This window comes from Odocoileus virginianus, chromosome 24, assembly GCF_023699985.2.
Source record: "Odocoileus virginianus isolate 20LAN1187 ecotype Illinois chromosome 24, Ovbor_1.2, whole genome shotgun sequence".
In the NCBI taxonomy this organism is placed as follows: domain Eukaryota; kingdom Metazoa; phylum Chordata; class Mammalia; order Artiodactyla; family Cervidae; genus Odocoileus; species Odocoileus virginianus.
In genome coordinates, this window is record NC_069697.1 from 52,823,009 (window position 1) to 52,846,522 (window position 23,514).

Genomic DNA, 23,514 nt, shown 5'->3' on the forward strand with positions numbered 1-23,514 from the left:
GTAAAAATCAAGTCCAGGACTCCCCCGGGGGCCCAGTGGCTAAGAACCCCCCGCCAGCGCAGGGGACGCAGGCCCCATCCCTGGTCCAGGGGGGTCCCGTGTGCCCCCGCTGCCCTGCCCGTGCTCCCTAGAGCCCGTGTTCCGCAGCGAGAGGAGCCGCCGCAAGGAGGAGCCCGTGTGTCTCAGTGAGGGCTCGCTCACTGCAGCTGGAGCAAGCCCACGTGCGGCAACAAAGACCCTGTGCAGCCAGAATGAATGAATGAATTAATTAAAAATTAAAAAAAATAGTTGAGTGTGTACCTGAAATTTACAGTGGAAAGTTAGGGAGCTAGTTACAGTATTGAGATTGCTTAAACTAAAATTCTGAAAAGTTTTACGTAAATAATTATTGACTAGTATAGGGTTGAGCCTAGAGGCTAATATGCTGCTTGATTCTAAGTGATAATTTCAGGATAGAACATTGGCTTTAAGTAGCTATAATTTTAACTGTCTATAATAGTAGCTCTGCATCTTTGTCTAGATATGATGTCTTTTCTCTTTGAATAGCTTTATTGAGATATAACTCATATATCATCCAACTCATCCTCTTAAAGTATATGATCCAGTGTTTTTTAAATATATTCAGATGGTTGTGCAGCTATCATCATAGTCTGATTTTAGGACATACTCATCACCCCCAAAAGAAACCCCACACCCATTAGCTTTTCTTACCTGCTTTCTCTGTCCTCACAAGCAGTCAGTAAGTTTTTTCTATATATGTTAGTTTGCCTTCATATAGATAGCATCATACAGTTCATGGTCTTTGTGACTGGCTTCTTTCACTTCACATAATGTACACCAGGTTTATCCCTATTTTAGGATTTCTTGTTGGATAATGTTACATTGTACTGATGTGTAATGCATTTTATCTACCCCTCAGTTGACTGTATGGCTGGGTTGTTTTCACTTTTTGGCTACTATGGCTAATGCTGCTGTGAACATTCATATACAAGTTTTTATGTGGCTATGTATTTTCATTTCTCTAGAGGTATATACGTATAAGTAAAATTGCTAGGTCATATGGTAGGTTCTATGTTTAACTCTTCGAAGAACTGCCAGACTTCTCCAAATTGGCTATACTATTTTATGTTCCCAGCAGCAGTGAATGCAGATACTAGATGTCATCTCTGCCTTTTCTTTACCTTTATTAGATAAAGGACATTTTTCCTATATATGATTTTTATTCTATTTAACTTCATTTCAAGACTTTCAGCTTTCTTTATGACTTTTAAGAATATAAAATAAGACTTTTTTCTTTCTTTCTTTAGGTCTGTCGTCTGATACCAAGCCTATGGTAAGAAATCTTTTTTTTCTTCTCTCTCTCTTTTTTTTTTTTTTTAGCGCGGCCTCGGCGCCGGGCGCCTTGCGGCAGCAGCACTGCGCCGCCACGGCCGCCGCGCTAGGTGAAATCCATGGGCGGCGGCCGCCCGGGGCCGCGGGGAGCGGGCGAGGGGCGCCGGGCGCCGGGCGGCGGGGCGCGGGCACAACAGGAAGTCGCGCCGGGAGCCGCCCGCCCGGCCCCGCGCCGTGCACCGCCCCTTTTTTCTTCTCTTAACCTTAACTCTATAACAGTTAGTTTTAAGTTAGGGATTTCCTCCTTCTCTCCAGATAGAGTAAACAGATCATATGAATTTGATGACTATTTTCAGTACACTGTTTTATGTCCTGAATAGAATGAATTGTTTGAGGTACTGAGAGGTCAGGAAATTCTTGCATCTTCAGAGTCATAAATGTTTTCCTTCCTACCACCCCTCTTAGGAAAAAATAAAAAGATTTTGTTAGCTAGAGGATAATCCATATAACTGCTGTGGTACTAGAGTTTTAGACCTCACCCAGTGGCTTTTGGATAATGTCTAACTCTTTATTACCACAGGAGAATCTGTGGAAGCAGCTTATGTGTTCTGTCTGTAGATACTGGTAATTTTCAATACTACCTGTTAAATACCAGAGAGTAAAGACTAGGGTAATATGTCTTCTGGACTGTTATGACTTGTCAGCATGCTTAGAAAATGCAAACAGATGATGTGAAATACGTTTCACTTTATGAAATCTTGCTCTTGGAGTTACAGTTCAACAATTAGACTGCAAGTGAAATGTTTTAGCAGCAGCAATCAGCAGTGGTAGTAGTGAAGGAATGTCCCAGACTCTCTATATCATCTTGTGCATCAAGGCTTCCAAGAAAAAGGAAGTAAGAGAATTGAGTCGGGTGCTGTTAGTGCGTTTGTCTTCTGAAGAATGGAGAGCTTCAGTGGTAGTTTCTGTTTGCTAGGAGATCGAGTTAAGAATTACCTGCAAAGGCTTGGTATAGACATTAACAATTTTGAACTGTGAATGATGGACTTGTTTAGAGGTGATGATTTAGACATTTGTTTGCTTTTTCAAGCAGTGTTTGGCCTACTTTGATCTTAAACCCTCCTTAGGCTTTTGCCACCTTTGATGAATGAAGGAGGCAGGGCTAAATCTCTCACTGCATTCCAGGAGAGGTCTTTTAATAATTAGTGGCATGAATGAGTGCCGCTTAGTTTCCTAATTTGGCACATAGGGTATCTTTGATGTTGTGTAGGCTTATTTGAACTCTTAGCTTTGGATCATAGTTTGTACCTCTGTGTTTTCTGTTTTGATTTTTTAAAATATGTTTTCCCCCCTATATTTTTGTAGGTTAACATGGATAAGCTAAAAGAAAGAGCTCAAAGGTTTGGTTTGAATGTCTCTTCAATCTCCAGAAAGGTAACGTACTATTTTTGCAACATTAGAGCAGCTTGGGGTTGCATAGTTTGGAAATGACTGTCCTCTAAGAATAGAACTGGCTACTCAGCACTTCATTTAATGCAGTCCTTTGACTATTACCTCCTCTCACTATTGATTACATTATGGAAATTGTTTCACAGAGTTAATTGTTGTTTTCTACAGGTTGTTTGCATAACTTCCACACTGGCTGTTAGAACAAGGTCTATATTTTTCGTAGTTAAGATGTTGGATTCAGTGTTGTTACATCTGCTTTAACTTCTGATATAGGTATATTAGAAATTAAATAATCAGGGGAAGACAGTCTTGTCATTAGGCAAAGATACCTGAAAATAAAATTAGAAGGTTCTATAGAAAAACACTGAGAAAGTTACTTTATTCTTTCTACCCTTCTGCTAACTGACACTGTTTAGTTTAAGCAAGATGACTTTGTTGACACCATGCTCTGTGGAGTGATCAATTCTACAGGACATTTTTGTGTTTGGAGTTTTGCTAGGCACATTAGAGAAAATGCTAGAGCGAGTAGTCTCTTAATCTTTGTTCTGTGAGGATGAGAGCATGTTTCTTGGTTGTTGAGGTGATAGTTGGATCGAGGGAAGATTATTTTAAATCAGAAAAACCATCTTTAGAAAAAAAATATTTCCCACTCAAGTATGGAAGCATTTAGCACTCTAGAAATCCATTGGAAAAAACTGAACTGACAGTAGTTATACTTTTACTCAGGAAAAAAGCTGAACATATAAAAGTTGTGTCCCTCTGGGACTCATAACCTTGAACACAACTGTGCTTCATCTTCCTTCCCTTTGGGTTACATTTTTTACTTTTACCAGAAATACAGCATCGTCTTTTTGCCCAACTTGATGCTGAAACCATAGGTATTCAGTAGGAGTATTTGGTGGTTTATGTGGACTGAAATAAGGGATTTGAGAGGGAGGCAGAATATATAATTCTTAAACCACATGCAGCTTAATTGGGAAGAGTTATGATAAACCAGAAGCCATTTGTGTTTTGTTAGATGATCAGGGGGAAGGGTGCCTTGTATCTGTGGCCTTGATTTTTATCTTGTCTCCTTTTGTATATGAGGCTTCGGTATCTGAGAATCTCAGCAGTAACTGCACTCCTCTAGGGAATCGGATTAGTTTGTGTGTTGGAAGGCAGAGGTACAAAAGGTACCCACTGAACTGAGATTGTGTCGTATCTTTGCTGCCCTGTGGAGTGTAGCCCACCAGGCTCCTCTGTCCATGGGATTTCCCAGGCAAGAACACTGGAGTGGGGTGCCATTTCCTTCTCCAGGGGACCTTCCCAACCCAGGGATTGAACCCAGGTCTCCCGCATTGCAGGCAGATGCTTTAACCTCTGAGCCATCAGGGAAGCCCGAGATTGTATCGTGATACTGAAAAATGAAGCAGCTCCATTTAATAGGTGGATTAGTTTATTATAGGGTAACTTACTTACAGGGTAAGATCAGGTAGCAGATAAGATAAGGTAGCATTTTGCTGCCTGAAAGTATTGGCAGCTCTACTCTACACTGTGGAGGGGCAAATGGGGCTTTTTGTGTATTTAGTTAACCCAGGGTTTGAGGGTACATGCTTGGAAACAGGAAGTATGTTTCCAAGTCAAGGTTGTAAATGGATAACTAGTCTCATGGATGCCGAGAATACATCATTGGAGGCCTTCATTGTTTCAGAGGCTAAACAGCACAAAGGCCACCTAGACCTCATGATCATGAAACAATATTACCTACAAAGTCCTTGATGACAGAGAAGAGATTTACTCAACAGTGCAGCTCTAGGTAGGGTCAGTGGAAGGGATAGGAGGAGCTGAATGGATCCAAGATGGCATCAGTTATGCTAACAGCCATACATTATACGTTCAATCAAAATTAACAAAATTGGACGTTGTATCTCCTACTACTGAGCTCCTATAGACCCATTCCTGAGGGGAATTTGTGTGTTGCTCTGTGCTGTCCACCTAACTTATGTGAGGATATCAGTCTTTTCTCTTTGGAATCTTTCTCTATATTTGACCTGTTTTCAGCCTCCAGAGGATGCTGAGTAAAACATGAAAAGATATATTTATTAATTTTGAGCAAATTACTGAAGTTTGTTCCTCATCTATAAAACTAGGAGTAATACCTAACACCATGTTGTGGAGAATAAATAATTGTAATAAATAATTGTAGTTCCCTGACATAGTGACTGTGGTGTTGGAGAAGACCCTTGAGAGTCCCTGGACTGCAAGGAGATCCAATCAGTCCATCCTAAAGGAGATGAGTCCTGGGTGTTCATTGGAAGGACTGATGCTGAAGCTGAAACTCCAATACTTTGGCCACCTTATGCGAAGAGTTGACTCATTGGAAAAGACCCTGATGCTGGGAGGGATGGGGGCAGGAGGAGAAGGGGACGACAGAGGATGAGATGGCTGGATGGCATCACCGACTCGATGGACATGAGTTTGAGTCAACTCCGGGAGTTTGTGATGGACAGGGAGGCCTGGCGTGCTGTGATTCATGGGGTCCCAAGGAGTCAGACACGACTGAGTGACTGAACCGAATGGAACATAGTGACACTTTGACCCTCAGTATAAACTAATTTTCTTCTTTAGTTTTCAGTTCAGGTTTTATCACTTTGAGTCAATTAATTTCTGTGTTTCAGTTGATCATTGATAAGATTTTAGTTCCCATTTTAAATTCTCAGGAGTTAAATGACATAATGGTAGTTGGGAGAACTCTGTATGAGCTCTGTTCTAACATTCATTGTCACACTTTTGTTCTAGAGTAGTGCTTCCCAAATTCTGTGGTGAAAGTCTAGTTTTTAAAATTTTCCCATTCATTACAGAGAGGTACTTTTGTGAAGTAAAAATGTCAAAGGTATGTTAAATTACTTTGGAAGTTTTTAAATGGTTTCTGAACTTATTGCAGGCTGGTAACAGTTTGGGGGTCAAGCATTAGGAGGCAGACTACATTTTTAGTAGCACTATTCTAGACTATATATGGTTTCTTCTGAGGACCACTTTTCTTGGAAGCTTGTGACTTTTTGAGATGTTCTCTTTGAGGAATAGATTCCATTTGCATTGATCATAAATTCCAGTTTTCAGAATTATCCTGTTAGCAGTGGTTTGCTCTAATGTGCCTCATAAACCAGTAAAATGCCTGAGAAAATGTCCTTGCTGTTTTTTGCTGAGCACCACTGTTCCATAGAACTTTCTGTGATGATGGAAATATTCTACACAGTGTTGTTCTATTGAATAATCTGTCATCTAATACAGGCATACCTCAGAAATATTGTGAATTCAGTTCCAGACCACCACAGTACAGTGAACATTGCAATAAAGTGAGTCACAAATAAGCAGTGTACATACCTAAATTCAAAAGTACTTTATTGCTTAAAAAAGTGCTATCATGAAGGAAATACTATATGTGGTTTAACATTTATATAGTAAAATATAAATCATATGCTGTGTGGAGTTGTCCGTTCAGTTCAGTTCAGTCCCTTAGTCGTGTCTGACTCTTTGCGACCCCATGGACTACAGCACGCCAGGCTTCCCTGTCCATCACCAACTCCCGGAGTTTACTCAAACTCATGTCCATTGAGTCGGTGATGCCATCCAACCATCTCCTCCTCTGTATCCCCTTCTCCTCTCGCCTTCAATCTTTATTGGACACCTACCGACCTGGGGAGTTCATCTTTCAGTGTCCTATTTTTTTGCCCTTTCATACTGTTCATGGGGTTCTCAAGGCAGGAAAACTGAAGTGGTTTGCCATTCCCTTCTCCAGTGGACCGATTCTGTCAGAACTCTCCACCATGACCCTTCCATCGTGGATGACCCTACATGGACATGGCTCATAGTTTCATTGAGTTAGACAAGACTGTGGTCCATGTGATTAGATTTGTTCCTTTTCTGTGATTTGTGTGTGGAGCTGTAGACAAATGTATTTGCTAGGGAGTTTCTTAAAACAACAATTAGGTTTGCCACATTGTTTCTCTGTACTGTGCAATGCTGTTTAATATCATCTTTCCTGCAGAGTAAGTTCTTTCAGAATTGGAGTCAGTGCTTTCAAACCCAACTGCTGCTTTATCAACTAAGTTTATGTAACATTTTAAGTCTTCTGTTGTCATTTCAGTAGTTACAGCATTTTCACCAGGGTATATTTTATCTCAAGAAATCGCTTTCTTTTTTTAAAAAGTTTATTTATTTTGGCTGTCCTGGGTCTTCATTGCGGTGCCTGGGCTCTTTGCTGCTGCAGGAGAGCTTTTTCTAGCTGTGGTGTGCAGGCTTCTTCTTGCGGTGGCTTCTTTTGTTGCAGAGCACAGGTTCTAGAGTGTGGGCTCAGTAGTTGTGGCACACCTGAGTTGCCCCAAAGTGTGTAGGGTCTTAGCTCTCGGACAGGGAATTGAAGCTGTGTCCCCTACACGGGCAGGTGGATTCTTAACCACTGAACCACCAGGGAAATCCTAAGAAACCACTTTCTTTGCTCATCCACAAGCAACTCCTCATCCATTCAAGTTTTACCGATTTTCTGCAATTCAGTCACATCTTCAGGCTCCAGTTCTAATTCTGGTTCTTTAGCTGTTTCCACCACATCTGCAGTTAACTTCCTGTACTGAAGTCTTGAACTTCTCTAAGTCACCTGTGAGTGTTGGAATCAACTTTTTCCAAACTCCTGTTATGTTGATTTTTTTTTTACCTCTTTCCATGAATCAAACTGTTCTTGATGTCATCTAGAATGGTGAATCCTTTCTAGAAGGTTTTCAGTTTGCTTTGCCCAGATTCATCAAAGGAATCACTACATGTGGCCTTATGAAAAGAATTTCTTAAATAATAAGACTTGAAAGTTGAAATTATTCCTTGATCCGTAGGCTGCAGAAGGGATGTTGTATGAGAGGGAGTGGAAACAACATTAATCTCACTTGACATCTCTGTCAGAGCTCTTGGGTGACCAGGTACATTGTCAAGGAGTAAGTAATACTTTGAAAGTATACTTTTTTTCTGAGCAGTAGGTCTCAACAGTTGGCTTAAAATATTCAGTAAACTGTTGTGAGCAGATGTGCTGTCATCCAGGCTTTGTTGGTCGATACACAGAACACAGGCAGAGCCCCAGGACTTTCAGAATGGTAAATGAGCACTAGCTTCAACGTAAATTCACCAGCTTCATTAGCCTCCTAACAAGAGCATCAGCCTGTCCTTTGAAACTTTGAAGCCATTAACCTCTTCTCTCTAGTTATGAAAGCCCTAGATGGCATCTTCTTCCAATATAAGGCTGTTTCATCTACACAGAAAATCTGTTTGACGTAGTCATCTTCATTAATTGTTTTATATCTTATCTGGACAGTTTGCTGAAGCTTCTACATTTGCTGCTCCTTGTACTTGGATGTTATGGATGTGGCTCTTTCCTTAAAGCTTAGGAACCAAGCTCTCTAGCTTCAGAATTCTTCAGCTTTCTTACCTGTCTCAGCAGCCTTCATGGAATTGAAGAGCGTTAGCACTTTGCTCTGAATTAGGCTTTGATTTAAGGGATTTTACGGCTTTTTGATCTTCTAGCCAGACCACTTGAATTTTTTTTTCCACATTAGCAATAACGCTGTTTTGCTTTTTTATTCTAATATTGGAGTAGCACTTTTAATTTCCTTCAGGAGCTTTTCCATTGCATTCACATCTTGGCTAACTGTTTGGTATTATAAGTGGCCTAGCTTTTGGTCTGTCTCAGCTTTTGACATGCCTTTCTAACTTTTGATTTAAACTGAGAGATGTACAATTCTTCCTTTCACTTGAACACTTAGGCACCATTGTAGGGTTATTAATTGGCCTAATTTCCATATTGCTGTGTCTCAGGATATAGGGAGGCCCAGGAAGAGGGAGGGAGATGGAAATGGCCATGGCCTGTGGGTGGAGCAGTCAGTGCACACATATTTATTAAGGTGACTGTCTTATATAGGCATGGTTTTTGGGGCCCCAAAACAGTTACAGTAGTAACATCAAAGATCTCTGATCACAGATCGCTATAATAACAATGATGGAAAGGTTTGAAACGTAAGAATTACCGGAGTGTGACACAGGCATGAAGTGAGTGAATGCTGTTGGAAAGATGGCTCCGGTAGACTTGTTTAACACAGGGTTGTTGCAGACCTTCAGTTTATGAAAAGTACGCTATCTGTGAAGCATAATAAATCAAGGTATGCCTTTATACCAGTCAGTAGTCACATGTAGTTATCACCTGAAATGTATAGTTAATGTGACTAGGAATTGAATTTTTAATTGTTTTAAATCTAAATAGCCACATGTGCATTGGACGACTCAAGTCTAGCTTATATCTCCCACACAGCTTTCATACTTGGAAGTAGCATAGAAATCCTTTATGAGACCACTTATTTGGACCACTGTTTCCATTGCCTAGAATTTTTTAGTACTTGTAGAATATAAGCAGTTTCAGAGTGAATTTGTAGGAGAGAAATTAGAGGAAATGGAATGAGATAAGAAGAGTTAATTTATGTGTGGCTGCACCGGGTCTTCACTGCTGCTTGGCCTTTCTCTGACTGCGGAGAGCAGGGGCTCCTCTAGTTGTGGTGCCCAGACTTCTCATCCTGGGGCCTTTAGCAGCTGCGGCTCCCAGGCTCTGGAGCACAGATGAGAGCCTGTAGTCGCTGTGGTGCGTGGGCTGTGTTGCCCCATGGCATGTGGGATTTTCCCGGACCAGGGATTGAACCTGTGTCCCCCACATTGGCAGGTAGACTCTTAACCACTGGACCAACAGGGAAGGCCAAGAAGAGGAAGTGTTTTTTTTAAGTAACTTTTTTTCTAGAACTTGAGTGTCCAGGACCCAGATCCTGAAATTGCAACCAGCTACATTTTGTGTAACAGTTGTTTGGTTCAAAGTGTTGTGTTTAACAGTTCTCTATCACAGAAATGATTTGCAACCTAGTATTTGGTTGGCCAGAGGTTAGTGATATGATTAAATTTGTATTGATGGAACAACCAGATTAGCACAGTTCTGTCCACTTCATCCTGGGGTCCTGGGTTCCAGTATAGCCTCCTCCTTTGTAATTTGGTCGTCTGTCTTTTTAAGTTTCACAGTCCTCTAGGCATAGATATGGTACAAATAGTGGAGGTTAATAGGTGGTGTGGAGATACCTCCTCTTCATCCTGGTTTCCTAAAAGGGGCAATGAGAGACCCACCTCCTGTTATCTCATTGCATAGAGCTGGTGTTTCCTTGATCCAGCTTGAGGTTCTCGTTGCATCCTGTTTCCTCTCCAGTAGATTCCACTACAGACCAGTGGATATGAGAGAATCTGTGAGAGGGGTGAGCATAGTGTTTGTGACAGATTTTTTTTTAAACTGTCACAATCTGACCATCTCCAACATATTATAAATTTGAGAATGTTGAATATCTGCTATCCTTCCTAGGCTGATTTCTGCTTGACAGCTCACATATTTCAGCTTTTAGGTCCACAAATACACTGTATGCTTTCCAGATGGCTCAGTGGTAAAGAATGAGATGCAGGAGACGTGAGTTTGATCCCTGGGTCAGGAAAATACCTTGGAGAAGGAATTGACAACCCAGTCCAGTATTCTTGCCTGGGAAATCCCATGGATAGAGGAGCCTGGCAGGCTACAGTCCATGGGGTTGCAAAGAGTGGACATGACTTAGTGACTGAACAACAACAGTATACACATTAGGCAATACACAGAAACTTAAAGAAGTCTGTCGTCCGTCGTCGTTCTCCCCCCCGCCCCCGCCCAGTCATCTTCCCTCTTTCCCCCTGCTCAAGAAAGGCCTGTCCGTCCATGTTTCTAGCTCAGGTCTCAGTGAATAGAGCCCTATTGGTTTAGGATAATGGGAAGTGACAGGGCAAAGAATGGCACTGGCATTTATAGACATTTTTACACAAGAGGCTGTAAATTGTCCCTTCCAGCTCTCTGGACTATTTGAGGATAGAATGGCATGCCTTTTCTCCTATAAGCCTCATAGTGACTCTGGACTGAGAAGCCTCCTACCCCCTCAAACAAAACAAAACCCAGATAAATAACCTCTGCCTGCTTGGTTCTGATTGATCACCAGCTAAGTTTTCAGTCTTGTGCTTGACTGGTTGTGATTTTTTTTTTTTTCCTTTCAGTTAGTTTTCCAAGCCTCCTAAGAGAAGTAGTGTTTAGATCAGTCCTCTTGGTGAAGGACTTGACCTGGCATATAAGAAATTCATCTCTAAAAGGAATGGATAAGGGAAATAGATGGGAAGCCAACTCAGTTAATACATGATGCTCATAGGACATTAAGTCTGGGCTTAGAAATTTGTTATTAACTGATGTAGCTGATTTGAATGGATTATATTCTTTGTTTGTTTTCAAACTTCAACATGTTTGGAGAAGTGAAAATTGATGCTTTAGAAAGTTGCAGAAAATCCAAATAGGTAAATACTACAAAGAAACTAAAATATCCGGCCCAGGTGCTAAGCAGAAAACTGGAGTATGGCTTATATTTTTTCTCCCTGACAGTGTGAGGGGCATGTGTTACGGATTCTTGATTCTTGACTAGTAGTAGTAAATATTGATGTTACTACATCTTCCTTCCTTTTCTAGTAAGATATTACTGAGTTTTCACTACTTGTAGTTCTTCATATAGGTGACTGTCCTAATGAGATATCTTAAGGGACCTGTAAACCCTAAAGACTACTTTTCCCATATTTGTGAGTTTTACCAATTTTCTTTACTGTGAATACTCTGTGTTATACAGTTTTAAGATATTAAAAGCTTGAAAACAAATATTCCTCTACTGACTGTCTTCTTGTTGCTGAAGCTGGTAGCTGGAAGAATCTTGGGTGGCTGCAGTGATAAAGTTTCATGAATCATTCGTATAATTCTTTATTTTTGATCACTCTTGGTGGGGATGAACCACTTCAGAATGAGAGAGATACTGAACCTGCCTTGTTTTTGAGGAACTTGTCACTAAAGTGTGTTGAGATATCAAAGAGAAAGTTGGGACAAAGAGTCAGTTCCGAGTAAGAGAGGGCTCCAGTGCCTTGTAGCATACAGACTTCATTATGGCTCATCTCCGTTTGTGCTCTTCTGGAAGGCCTGTTTGATTCTACCACGATTCCCTTCCACCCTCTGAAATAAATGAATGTCACTTTCTCCCTTTCAGCAGTGGGTTTTGATACAGAAGTTAGTCAGTTGGATATGGAGAGAAGGAAGTTCACACTGTAGATTTAGAATTTTAGGGAATTCCCTGGTGGTCCAGTAGTTAGGAGTCTGCGCTTCCACTGTCGGGGTCCTAGGTTCAATCCTTGGTCAGGGAACTAAAATCCCACAAGCTGCATGACGTGGTCACAAAGAACGAAAAGAATGATTTGGTCACCAGCCTTCTCAGAGTTTATAATTGGGATTTGTTGAGAGTTTAGGCATGTGTATACAAACCTTTTCCAAAGGAAGGACTTTCCTTGGGGGTTCAGTGGTTTAAGTCCCCATGCTTCCAGTGCAGGGGGCAGGGTTCAATCCCCGTTTGCGGAGCTAAGTAAGAGTCCATGTGCCACACAGCACGCCCCCCCCCCCCCGACGCCCCAACAATACAAGGAGGAGCTGCAGGACTGTGCATGTGACACTGAAGCTACAAGAGCCCTGAGGAACGATAAGCTGTGGTGAGGGGTTTAGTGGGGTTGTTTTAAAGGAGGAAAAGGCCAGATCCCAGGGTAAGTTGGGAAAGTAGCATGCTGAGCAGGCTTAGATTCTTCTTATCCACATACACTTAAGTGCCAGTGATTGGGCCAAGTGCAAACTTAATCCTCTATTTCCTTTTCTCATGGTGCCCCATGAGATCAAGAAAAATGCAGGTAGTCGGATTGTAGATAGAAAAAACGTCAGTATGGATCCTGTCAGTCACTGTATTTCATTGATAAAGGGCTTTGGGGGGAAATTTCCCTCCCCTCCTGCTCCATCCTAGATTGTCAGTTTCCCCAAAAATGCTTCTTCCACTTGAAAAATTATATTATTTTAACTTATATTAATCAACAAGAAAAGATAAGAACAGGTTATATAATAGAAAGAGATGGCAGTTGAGAGTGGCTGTCAAGACAAGATGAATTTCAGAAAAGCCGAGACCAACCCCACATAGTCCTCAGCATTTCTGGGAGCTTTTAGGGCCCAGCCAAAATCTAACCAATCCTTTAAATCCCCTTCTAATTCATAATAATTTAAGAATACATGTTTGTCTTTTTTTTTTTTCTTCTGCTTCCTCCTTTAAGATAAAAACACATGCTGCTTCTATACCCATCCATCTCTGTGCCCGTCCATCTCTGTGCCCGTCCATTGGAATGAACCTTGAGGGAGCGGTAAAGGACCTGTTAAAGAGGAAACAGTAGGGAAACCCTCTGACCTCAGTTTACCCCCTCATCTGGTTCTTCATTTGTCCCTGCTGAGGAACAGAACTTGTCTTTTGTCTGTAACACAAATACATCTTTACCTCCCTCCTTCCCACTCCCCCCCAACCCGCTCTCCTCACTCCCTTCTATTATGGTTCCAATCAATGATGTCATTATGTGTGCCATTCAACTGCTGTTGAACCACTTGGCTATAGGAATTTGGAAGAGCAAAGAGGCAGAATGGAATTTTTCTCCTGCCCAGGACTGTTGAAAATGTATTCTAATTTTAACTAGAGAAATAGGAGTCAAGTTTTTCTTTGCTCAACTTCTACCCTCCCTCTGTGCCCTAAACCTCAGACAGACACTTTTTGTCTGGCTGTGGATGAGAGGAAAATTGTGGAGAAATGTTAGGAGTATAAATTGAGTATTTCAGAGGAAAAACTTTAAAAATTGGGGGAAGCAAGATGAAATTTTTGGTGCTATGTCAACATTTATGACTAATGTTTTGCTCTGTTCACTGTAAATTGGATTTTTGAGAAGCTTCTGTTAGAGGGTTATACTTCCCTAAGGTACGTGGAATTTTGTACCATTTCATTTTTTTATTCTCTTATTTCATTCATTTCATTTGAACCCAAGGAACTAGAGGTATGAAGGTTTGTGGTAAGGAAAAACTCACTGTCTTTTTTATTTCCTCTGCTTGATACCCCACCCCCACTAATGTCTTTGCATTCCTTCTTCTAACATGTCAGAACTGATGACTTTGATAAAAAACAAGTTTTATGCCTCTCTGTGGTCCCCCTTAGTCTTTGTCCCAGGTGTAAACAAACTCTGGAAAAGGAGGGGAATACTACATTCTTTTGAGTCTGCCTTACTTTTAAATACCTTTAACTGTTTTTGCCAACCAAGGTCTTGAGATCATTCTCTGACTACCAGTTTTTAGTTTTGATTTACCAAAAAAAATTTTTTGGCTGTGTCATCTTAGTTCCCCAACCAGGGATCAAACCTATGCCCCCCCCGGAGTAAAAGCACAGAGTTTTAACCACTGGACCACATGGGAAATCCCTGAGTGCCAGTTTTTTAAAAGCTGCCACTCTTAGGATTAGTACATAAGATTTTTTTTTTCAGTTATTGTTATTATTATTTTTTCCATTTATTTTTATTAGTTGGAGGCTAATTACTTTATAGTATTGTAGTGTTTTTTGCCATACATTGACATGAATCAGCCATGGATTTACATGTGTTCCCCATCTCGATCCCCCCTCCCGCCTTCATAAGATTTTTAAAACCCATCTGTAAATCACACCTGATTGTATGTCTAGTTGATGTCTTAATTTTGGGGTGGCCAGTAAGCCAGCTTGGCTGTCTTAAGCAGAGTAGTAGCTGTCCAATCTCCCTGTGTCTGCTCAGTCATTCACTCCTCTCTGATTGCTTGCGACCCCAGGGACTGGAGCCCACCAGGCTTCTCTCCATGGGATTTCCCAGGCAAGAATACTGGAGTGGGATTCCTTCTCCAGGGGATCTTCCCAACCCTGGGATTGAACCCGTCTTCTGCATCGGCAGGTGGATTCTTTATCATTGCGCCACCTGGGAAGCCAGAGATACTCTCCCTAGCTCTGGGGAAATGTGAACTAACTGTCTGAATCCAAGTCTGTCAGTCTTTCAAATTCTATATGGAAGGAAAAAGTGTGGGGTGATGTTTGTTTGTTTGGGGGAGGGATTTGGTATGTGTTTGTGTTATTAATTCTTGGGAGGATACGTAATTTTAGTGTTCAAAAGTTCTTCATGATGTGAGAGCGGTAGCATTATAGGAATGTTTAAGATGTATTTTAATACTTGAGTAATACTGTTTGTTGGGTTGACATTGCTAAGGAGTGGTAACATTTTAAAGAATACAAATGGGTTTGATTCAAGTAAGGTTTGATAATTACATGATAGCTCATTTTCTTATGTACTCACCAAAATAGTAAAGTTGCTTTTTATGCCTGAAAGCTGAAGTGGGTCGAAGAAAATCCTATAGATTTTGGAGTTGGGGATGGGAATGAGATAGAGCATCATCAGATCATGAGATGTTTTATAGGAGGATCCTTGGTAGTGATGTTTGCAAACTAGCAAAGACCCTGTTTTTAATGAAATCTAAAGTCCCTTGTTAAGATTTAGAAGATGTTAAATTCTTTCCTCCCTTCCCTTTCCTTTACTACTCTTTTCTCATATTTTTTAAGATAATATTTTAACCCATTACCTTCTCATCCCCCAGAGCAGATTGACAGATATAGAAATGTATTTTCAGAGGGTCCCACATTGGGATTTTATATATACATTGAATCTTTAAATCCCTAGCAGTGGGACTTCCCTGGTTAGTGGCTAAGACTCTGCGTTTGCCGTCCATGGGGCCCAGGTTTGATCCCTGGTCAGGGAACGAGATCCCACATGCTGCAACTAAGACCCAGTGCAGCCACATAAAATAAATAAAATATATTAAAAAAAAAAAATCCCTAGCTGTGAAGATACCTTATTGAGAAGGCGATCATATTTGAAATGCTTGGTGTCTGGGTATTAGAAAATATTTATTGGGTGAGAAGTTTGTTGAGGTACAGAGTAGAGGAGGCAGTTTTAGAGTTTTTACCGTCCTGTTCCTGCTTGGGTATGAAATGTTTCAGGGAGAAGAGCAACTGGAGATGAACAGATCTCCAAGATGAGAGGTTTTATATGATGGATCTCTTCAGTGCTCTAAATGAACAAGCAAAACACAACGAGTCTTAAGACAAGAGCATCTGTTCTGTTCTCCACTTCATTGAAGCTTCCTCTGTATCAGTTCTGTAGAAAAAAAAACCTTATGTGCTTGAGCCTGTTTGCCTCTCTGTCTTCCCCACATGCCTGAGGTGTTCCCCCCTCTTGTTTTGGCATGTTCTTCCTGTATTGAACTGCACTGGTAAGAGTGTCTGCTCCTCTCTTTCAGTTCTGAGAGGGCAGCATGACTTGTGTCCCTTAGAGTCAGCTGTGATTCCTTTCATTTTCTCTTCACATTCCTGCAGCTGAGATAACCTGTTTGTAGGAAGCAAAAACTTTGTTGGAAGGCCCCTAGTTCTTTGGGGGAATATTTGGAGTGGACTAGCAGCCTTGTTTGGAGAAGGCAGTGGCACCCACTCCGGGACCCTTGCCTGGAAAAGCCCATGGACGGAGGAGCCTGGTGGGCTGCAGTCCATGGGGTCGCTACGAGTCAGACACGACTGAGCGACTTCACTTTCAGTTTTCACTTTGATGCGTTGGACGAGGAAATGGCAACCCCCTCCAGTGTTCTTGCCTGGAGAATCCCAGGTACGGGGGAGCCTGGTGGGCTGCCGTCTATGGGGTCGCACAGAGTCACGACTGAAGCCACTTAGCAGCAGCAGTAGCAGCCTTATTTGGTTTTGTGAGGTTTTGTTGTTGGGGCTGGGGGATTGGGGAGTTTTCGTTTGTTTTGTTTTGTTGGTCTGTACTGTGTCAAAGCTATTTACAATTACTCCCAACTGTTGCCGCATGTAAACATTACCAGGGGTCTCTTACAGTTCCCTAGGCTCTTCCTTTTGAGGTTCAGATTTATTAGGTTGGGGTGAAGCCAGAAATCTGTCTTTTAAAATATCTCAGGTGAAAAGAAACTGTTTTCCTAGTGTTCATTATAAATTTCTGAATGCTGCAGGTAACTGTTGTCCTTCATTCTCTGTGTATTTTGGTTAAGACAGAATTCACTTCCCCTCAGAAGTTTTTAGCTTCCCTCTACTGACTTATTGACATTTCTGCCAAGCTCTGCATCACTTATCCTTAAGAGCAGCAGCTTCCTGGCTTTTAAGGGAGGGAGGTTGGGATTTTAATAGAAATTTGGCTTCCAGGGGTCTCAAGTGTGAAGCCTTCATTTCCTCCACCTTCCTTGCTTTGTCCTACAGTCAGCTAGAGCAAGACCGAGACGACCTCCTCGGGGGTTAGAGAAGAGTGGGGGTTGGGGGAGAAGCTTGTTTGGACAAGAGGAAAAGTGATGGGAGCTGGTGACTCAGGAGAGTATTTGGTTCTGAGCTGTACTGGGGCTTTAGACACTGTAAAGATAGGAGGGGTCGTCTCTACTTCTGGTGTAGCTTTACAGTTCTTGGCACCCTTCTGGCCCTAGTGAGTAAGATTGTAGTATTGGGAGATGTGTTGTGTGTGTGTGTGTGGCAGTATTGGAGTATCTCTTTACTCTGTGTGTGCTAAGATCATGGCGTACTCTCTGCTAGTCCAGTCCTTCACTTTTAGTCCTGCTTAGGCTCTGTGCATTGGTCTTCAGGACCACCTCAAGTTCTGTGGACTGACTGGCATAAAGGCTCAGGAATAAACATGTTCAAATGAATCTCAGAAACTGGGGCAGGGAGGTGACAGCTGTGTGTTTAAGCATTGAAGTGTTTCTGAGAGAAAAACCATCAGTTGCTGTCATTCACTCTGAGAGTATGAAATTGGAAGCCCCACTCACCCTGGAGTGTTTCATAACCTTTACCTCTGGGAAGTCAAGGCCATGTCATTATTAATCTACCGTTGCCTGAAAAGCCCCAGGCTCTGCTCTTCATCCTGCCATCAGTCACATGGCGGTGAAAGTCAGGAAAGGCACCAAAAGGCTCCTGCTTTCCTTTTTGCCTTACTCTTACCTTAGATTCCCTTGAAAAATCAGATTGGCCTGAGAACTGTTAGTGTGGTAATTCATTTACAAAAAGAGGCAGTTATTGTGGGTTTTTTGCAAACTGTGATCATCTTTGCTCACTGTCAGCCTCCTTTCCATCACTCCAGGGAAAAGATTTCTGAGAAAATAACTGTTAAAGAAGGATTTTTTAAAAGTGGCATGGTTTAGGTCCTGATGGACCTGAACATACATGAGACTCTTACACTGAACAGTGTTGGATGTGAACAATAGCTCAGTCTTTAAAACAGCTGTAGGAGAAGGGCTAGCTCCATCTCTTCAGCTTCCCTGAAATGCCCCTTTCTACTTGTAAGGGTATATCTGACTGAATTTAGATAGGAATTTCTGCTTCTCACACATAGTATAAGAAGGGATGATGTGAGTGAGCTGACCAAAAAAAATACCTGGCTTGGTTAATTATTTTGGTTGCCTATCAGAATAGTAAGGATATCTCTTATTTGAATTCAGTAAGTCCTCTTGCTTTGTGTTTTAGAATTTACTGAGTTCAGATTCCCTACATAAGCCTGGGTTATGTTTGGGTTACTGTTGTTATTGTTTCTCCTGGTTTCCTCTCTATGAGCCAGAGTGACATTGGTAATAAGATTGAAAAAGGTGAATGTTTTTAACACAGAGCCCATGGGGTGCTAAATGAAGCCAGAATGGACACTTTTTGGTAGAGCAAATCACCCTAACACAGTAAACTTGAAACAGTATTCTTTATTGGATTCAGGATAAAATTAGTAAGTTTTGAAAAATGTTCACTTGAGTTTGAATCTTGAAGACACGGGTTTTGTTTGCAAGCTAGGGTTGGAACTCATTTGGGTAGAGGTTTTATCTTTGGTACTTTTTGTCATAAAAAGAGGCAGTCACTTTAGAAAGCATCTATGATGTTCAGGTTGCCAGTTGTTGCAGCTGGTCCTCCACTTGGGACTTAATTTCTGGCTACGGTGTATATACTGTGAAAACATTGACAGGAACTCTAAAAATTCTAGGACTTCCCTGGTGGTCCAGTGGTTAAGAATCCACTTGCCAATGTAAGGGACACAGGTTCAATCCCTGATCTGGAAAGATTCCGCATGCTGAGGGGCAGTTAAGCCTGTGGGCCACAGCTACTGACCCTGAGCTCTAGAACCTGGAAACTGCAACTGCTGAAGCCTAGAGGCAGCGCCTGCTCTCCACAACTGGAGAGAGCCTGCACACAGCAACAAAGACCTGCTACAGTCATAAATAAATACACAAATTAAAAAAACAATACATTTCTAGCTATAACCTTGTACTTCCTTCCCCTTTCTTTTTCCTTCTTGGGACATTGAGGTTTTTTGTTTTTTTAAAAAAGATTAATCCCATTGTATTTAGAGAGGAATGTGTTCTTAAAGGACCAGTAGCAACCCTGTGACTAACTGTACTTAATCTTGTCTATTAACTTTCAACTCTGGATCTGGGTGTTTGATCTCCATCTCTCTCTCTCTCTCTCTCCTTTTTGCCCAGGCCTCGGCAGTGAAAGCTCTTTGTCCTAATCACTGAACTGCCAGGGAATTCCCTGATCACTATTTCTCTTTTTTTAAATTTGTTTATTTGGCTGCACCAGGTTGTGTCACATAGGATCTCTAGTTGCAGCATATAGGAGCACTGACCAGGGATCGAACCAAGGCCTCCTGCATTAGGAGCTCAGAGTCTTAGCCACTGGACCACCAGGGAGGGCCCCCTGATCACCATCTCTTGCTCTCATATTTCTCTCTCACCTCAATACTTCTGGCCCCTCCTTTCTAAATAGAAATATTTTCAAGACCACTTGCTAGGGACAGGCCATACATTTTATTCCAAACTTTATAACAGTCAATACAAAGAGGAAAACAAAATTATACTATTTACAGTGATTACCAGGGCTTCCCTTGTGGCTCTGGTAAAGAATTCTACTGCTGATGCAGGAGATGAGGGTTCGATCCCTGTGTTGGGAAGCCCCCTGGAGAAGGAAATGGCCATCCACTCCAGTATTGCCTGGGAAATCCCATGGACACAGGAGCCAGGCGGGCTGCAGCTCATGGGATGGTGAAGAGTCAGATGAGACTTAGCACCTAAATGACAACAACAGGGTTCAAAATGAAAACTAACAAGTTGCTCACCAAAAACGTGATTATTTTGGGCCTGGGATCCAGAAGGAAAAATTCCCCATGGATCCTCACAGTGCAGTGATACAATGAAAAATGGCACACATCTTTATAGTCACTCTGTTGTGAATTTGTAAGTCCTGTGAGGTTAAGGATCTTTTTCTTACTCATCTTTTATTCCCGATGCCAGAACATTTGTCTGACCCCGAGTAGACTCTCAGTGGATATTTGAATGACTAGTGGATGAATGGTTTAATTTTATAGTTTCAGTGTTATTGACGATGTTGATAGAAACTGATGTGTAATTTAGGGAAGCATTTCCTCAAGGGCCTTGAGAGTCCCTGGAATTGGGTCTATAGTATTAGAGGTCAAATCCTTGCTCAGTTCCCTTGGACCTTACCTTATATAGATATCTGTTTTGGTAGTCATTAATTGTTAGGGATGATGAAATCAGTAAAGCCTGGTAGCATAAATTTTCTTTTTTTAGGGTCCCAGGAAGAGAAGATGGTTAATAGTACCTGATGGTTTTGCTGAGCTCTGTTCTGCTACACTTAACCCTAAATCTGATCCTCTGTCCAAATATCATTTGCCTTGCAACTAAAGGAAGTTATTTTGTCGTGTTGGTAGTGAGTCTTGATTCTTAGCAGATTTTTTCCCCTAGTTTTTATTTATTTATTGTCTGCACTGGGCCTTTGTTGCCGTGTGCCAGCTTTCTCTCGCTGTAGTAAGTGGAGGCCACTTCTGTCGCAGCGCGTGGGTCTCTCCTGCTGTGGGGCACAGGCTCTAGGTGTGCCAGCTACAGTAGCCGCAGCACGCGGGCCCAGTCGTTGGGGCGCGTGCGCTCAGTCGCCCTGGGGCACGTGGGGTCTTCTTGGACCGGGGCTGGAGCCTGTGTGCTCTGCGTTGGCGGGGGACTCTTAGCCGCTGGACCACCTTCTAACAGCTTCCGATGACTTCATTCCTAGTGTGGAAGAAGGACGCTAGCTTCAGAGTTCTGTTGATGGTCTCGAACTTTGTATCAAGGACCAGAAAGAAGCAGTTGAAATAATGCCTAACATTTATTGAATATCTATACGATAGTTCCTATGTACTAAGCATTGTCACAGATATAATTTGTACCTTGGGGCGATCTGGGATGTCTCAGTCTTTCCTATCCATTGTCCAGGGATTGTCCAAGGATTTGCCAAATCTGAAAGAGAAACAGGAAGAAAAATGAATTTTAAAAAGTTGAAGATGTCTTCTAAAGAGTTCAGTTTGGAACTGTCTTATTCCATGATGGAAAATGCAGTGATAGTGATTTATGAAAGCATTTGACTTTATTGAATATATATATCATACTTTGTGCCTTTTGCTTCTTATATGGGCTGTCTCCTCTTTCACACAGTTCTCTTGTTTTTATCTCCAAGCTTTTGAAAAGAAAAACAAGGCAGTTATTGGGAGATGTGAGTGAGGATCGTGTATGCTAAAGTTATTGATGTCAGGCTTCTTCTTTATGTCTTGACTGAGAGAATGGGGAAGTGATATGGATCAATCAGTCCAATGCCTGTGTTTAGTCAGTGAGGACACGTTTGTCTTCTGACTTTGGATGCAAGTTGTGTTTTGAGGAGTTTTCACTTGATAGCAAATAAGGGTGCTTCAGATTCCAGTACTATTCAAGAGCATGCCTGGGAAGAAAAAGAATTTGTTAGTTGTTGAGGGTTTGTGGGAGGGGAGTAGGGGAGGGATGAAGAAGGGAAAGACTTGCAAATGCATATGACACTGAGCTAGAGGGGTCAGTGCTGCCTGCAGATGCACCCCATTTATGCACTTGAGCATGGCCTGGGGGAGCATCGGCCTGATGAATGCAGAGAGAGATGCGTTTTGATCGAGGTAATTTTCCTCAGATGGGTCTCAGCATCCCACGAATCAAAACCTGTCAGCAAGGAGCTAAAGATGGAGTGAAGTTTATTGTACATTTGTTTCCATGCGACACCGTCACGCTAGAAGGGTCAAGTGAGAGAGATCATTAGAACTGTGTTGATTTACTGGGCCTGTTGTGCACTTTCCCTGCAGGGCAAGGAGGAAAGAGGCTTTAGGAAGGGAGCTGAGGGGCACTGGGTAGGGAGGGAAGAGCAGGCATGCACAAAATAAATAAAACCCTCACTGGTCTCTGCAGATGAGGGTGTGCAGACTGTTCATAGGGGATGGGAAGTGGGGGCATCTGTATTGTTTCCCCCGCCCCCTCCCCTTAAAGCCCCTGGTAGATTTGGAGCAGATGCTATGCCTGGATCTCCAGGAGAGGCACCAAAGGATTAAAAAAGGGATCTCAAGGGGAAATCCTCTCATAACTAGCCTTAGTGGCTAGAGAAATATAATATCCACTCGACCTCACTCACCCTTCTTTTTTCTTCCCTCATTCTTTCCTCACCTTTGAGCTCAAAAAGAAACACAGGAAATTTAATTTAGAAGTCAAACTCCCATTTTGGGATATACCAAAGTAGAGAACCAACCAGAGGAAAAAATGTCCCACACATTCCAAATGGACATAGGCTTTGTGAAGAGAATGGGCCTATGGTTTGTGCTGAGAGAATAGCTAGGTTTCAGCAGTAATATCTCCCTCTGTGATTTGAACTTGCTGAAGTATCCCTGTGAATTGCGAAAGTCACTCAGTCATGTCTGACTCTTTGCGACCCCATGGACTATACAGTCCATGAAATTCTCCAGGCAGGAATCCTGGAGTGGGTAGCCATTCCCTTCTCTGTCCAACCCAGGGATTAAACCCAGGTCTCCCACATTGCAGGTGGATTCTTTTATCAGCTGACCCACCAGGGAAGCCTGAAGTATCCCTAGCACTGCATTGATTGGAAAAAAGTCTGTGGTGGTAGTTCAACAAGATATGGTCTAGTCCTGCCTATCCCCAAAAAGGCTATGTACACTCCTTTTATTTCCCCTAAAGCTGTTTCCTGCTTGGCCTGGAGGCTTAACAAAATGGTTTGCTCATCTACAATGTTCTATAGAGATTCTCATTTTGAAATTTCCATTTATATCTCTTATTCACTTTTAGTGGTGGTAGACAAAATTAAGAAAAACTTCCTAGTGGCTTTGGTAAAGAAAAATATAGTGAGGCCTGTGTTCATTGGAACCCCTAATTCTTTTCATACAGTTTAACATATGGAATAGCCAATTAACTGAAATTAGAAACACGTTCCTTTGAGAAAATGTTAAGTATGAGACTACTAATTGGAGTCCTTTCCCTAGATTCCTGGTTATGAAATGGAGGCATATGATTGGTAGAAAGGGGATGGGATCCTAGCATTGAGCAAAGGGTCCTAGTGATCCTTCTTCCCTTGGAAATTAAGCACTACTTCCGTTCTGCTACTGTTCTTCCAAAGAAATGCTTACGTGAGATACCTGAGGTTTTGGTAAAGTTGAGGAGTAGGCTCTCGGGTAAAGGGGCTTGGGCTCCACTTCTGGCTCTGCTGCTTGCCTGTTTGTGAGACTTGGGCAAGTTAGATCTCTCCAAACCTCAGTTTTCTTACCTATGAGATGACGTGCTATGTATGTCATAGTACCTGGTATCTTTAAGGTTGTTAAACCAGGTAAATGAGATACTGCATG

The 23,514-nt window shown here is 42.0% G+C and overlaps 1 protein-coding gene and 1 long non-coding RNA gene across 3 annotated transcripts in view; one reads left to right on the forward strand and one right to left on the reverse strand.

Annotated features, from left to right (window-relative positions):
* The window catches only part of SARNP (SAP domain containing ribonucleoprotein), a 47,567-nt gene that overhangs the window by 18,853 nt on the left and 5,200 nt on the right, over positions 1 to 23,514 (forward strand). For both annotated transcript variants that reach the window (XM_020908510.2, XM_020908511.2), the window contains 2 exons: positions 1,308 to 1,333; positions 2,698 to 2,766. In XM_020908510.2, the coding sequence (XP_020764169.1) occupies positions 1,308 to 1,333; positions 2,698 to 2,766 (95 nt within the window). The remainder of the gene's footprint in view (positions 1 to 1,307; positions 1,334 to 2,697; positions 2,767 to 23,514) is intronic.
* On the reverse strand, positions 20,026 to 21,241 carry LOC139030887 (uncharacterized). The gene is made up of 2 exons (XR_011483335.1): positions 21,037 to 21,241; positions 20,026 to 20,878 (listed from the first exon to the last, which is right to left on the reverse strand). It is a non-coding gene; the product is annotated as an uncharacterized lncRNA (long non-coding RNA).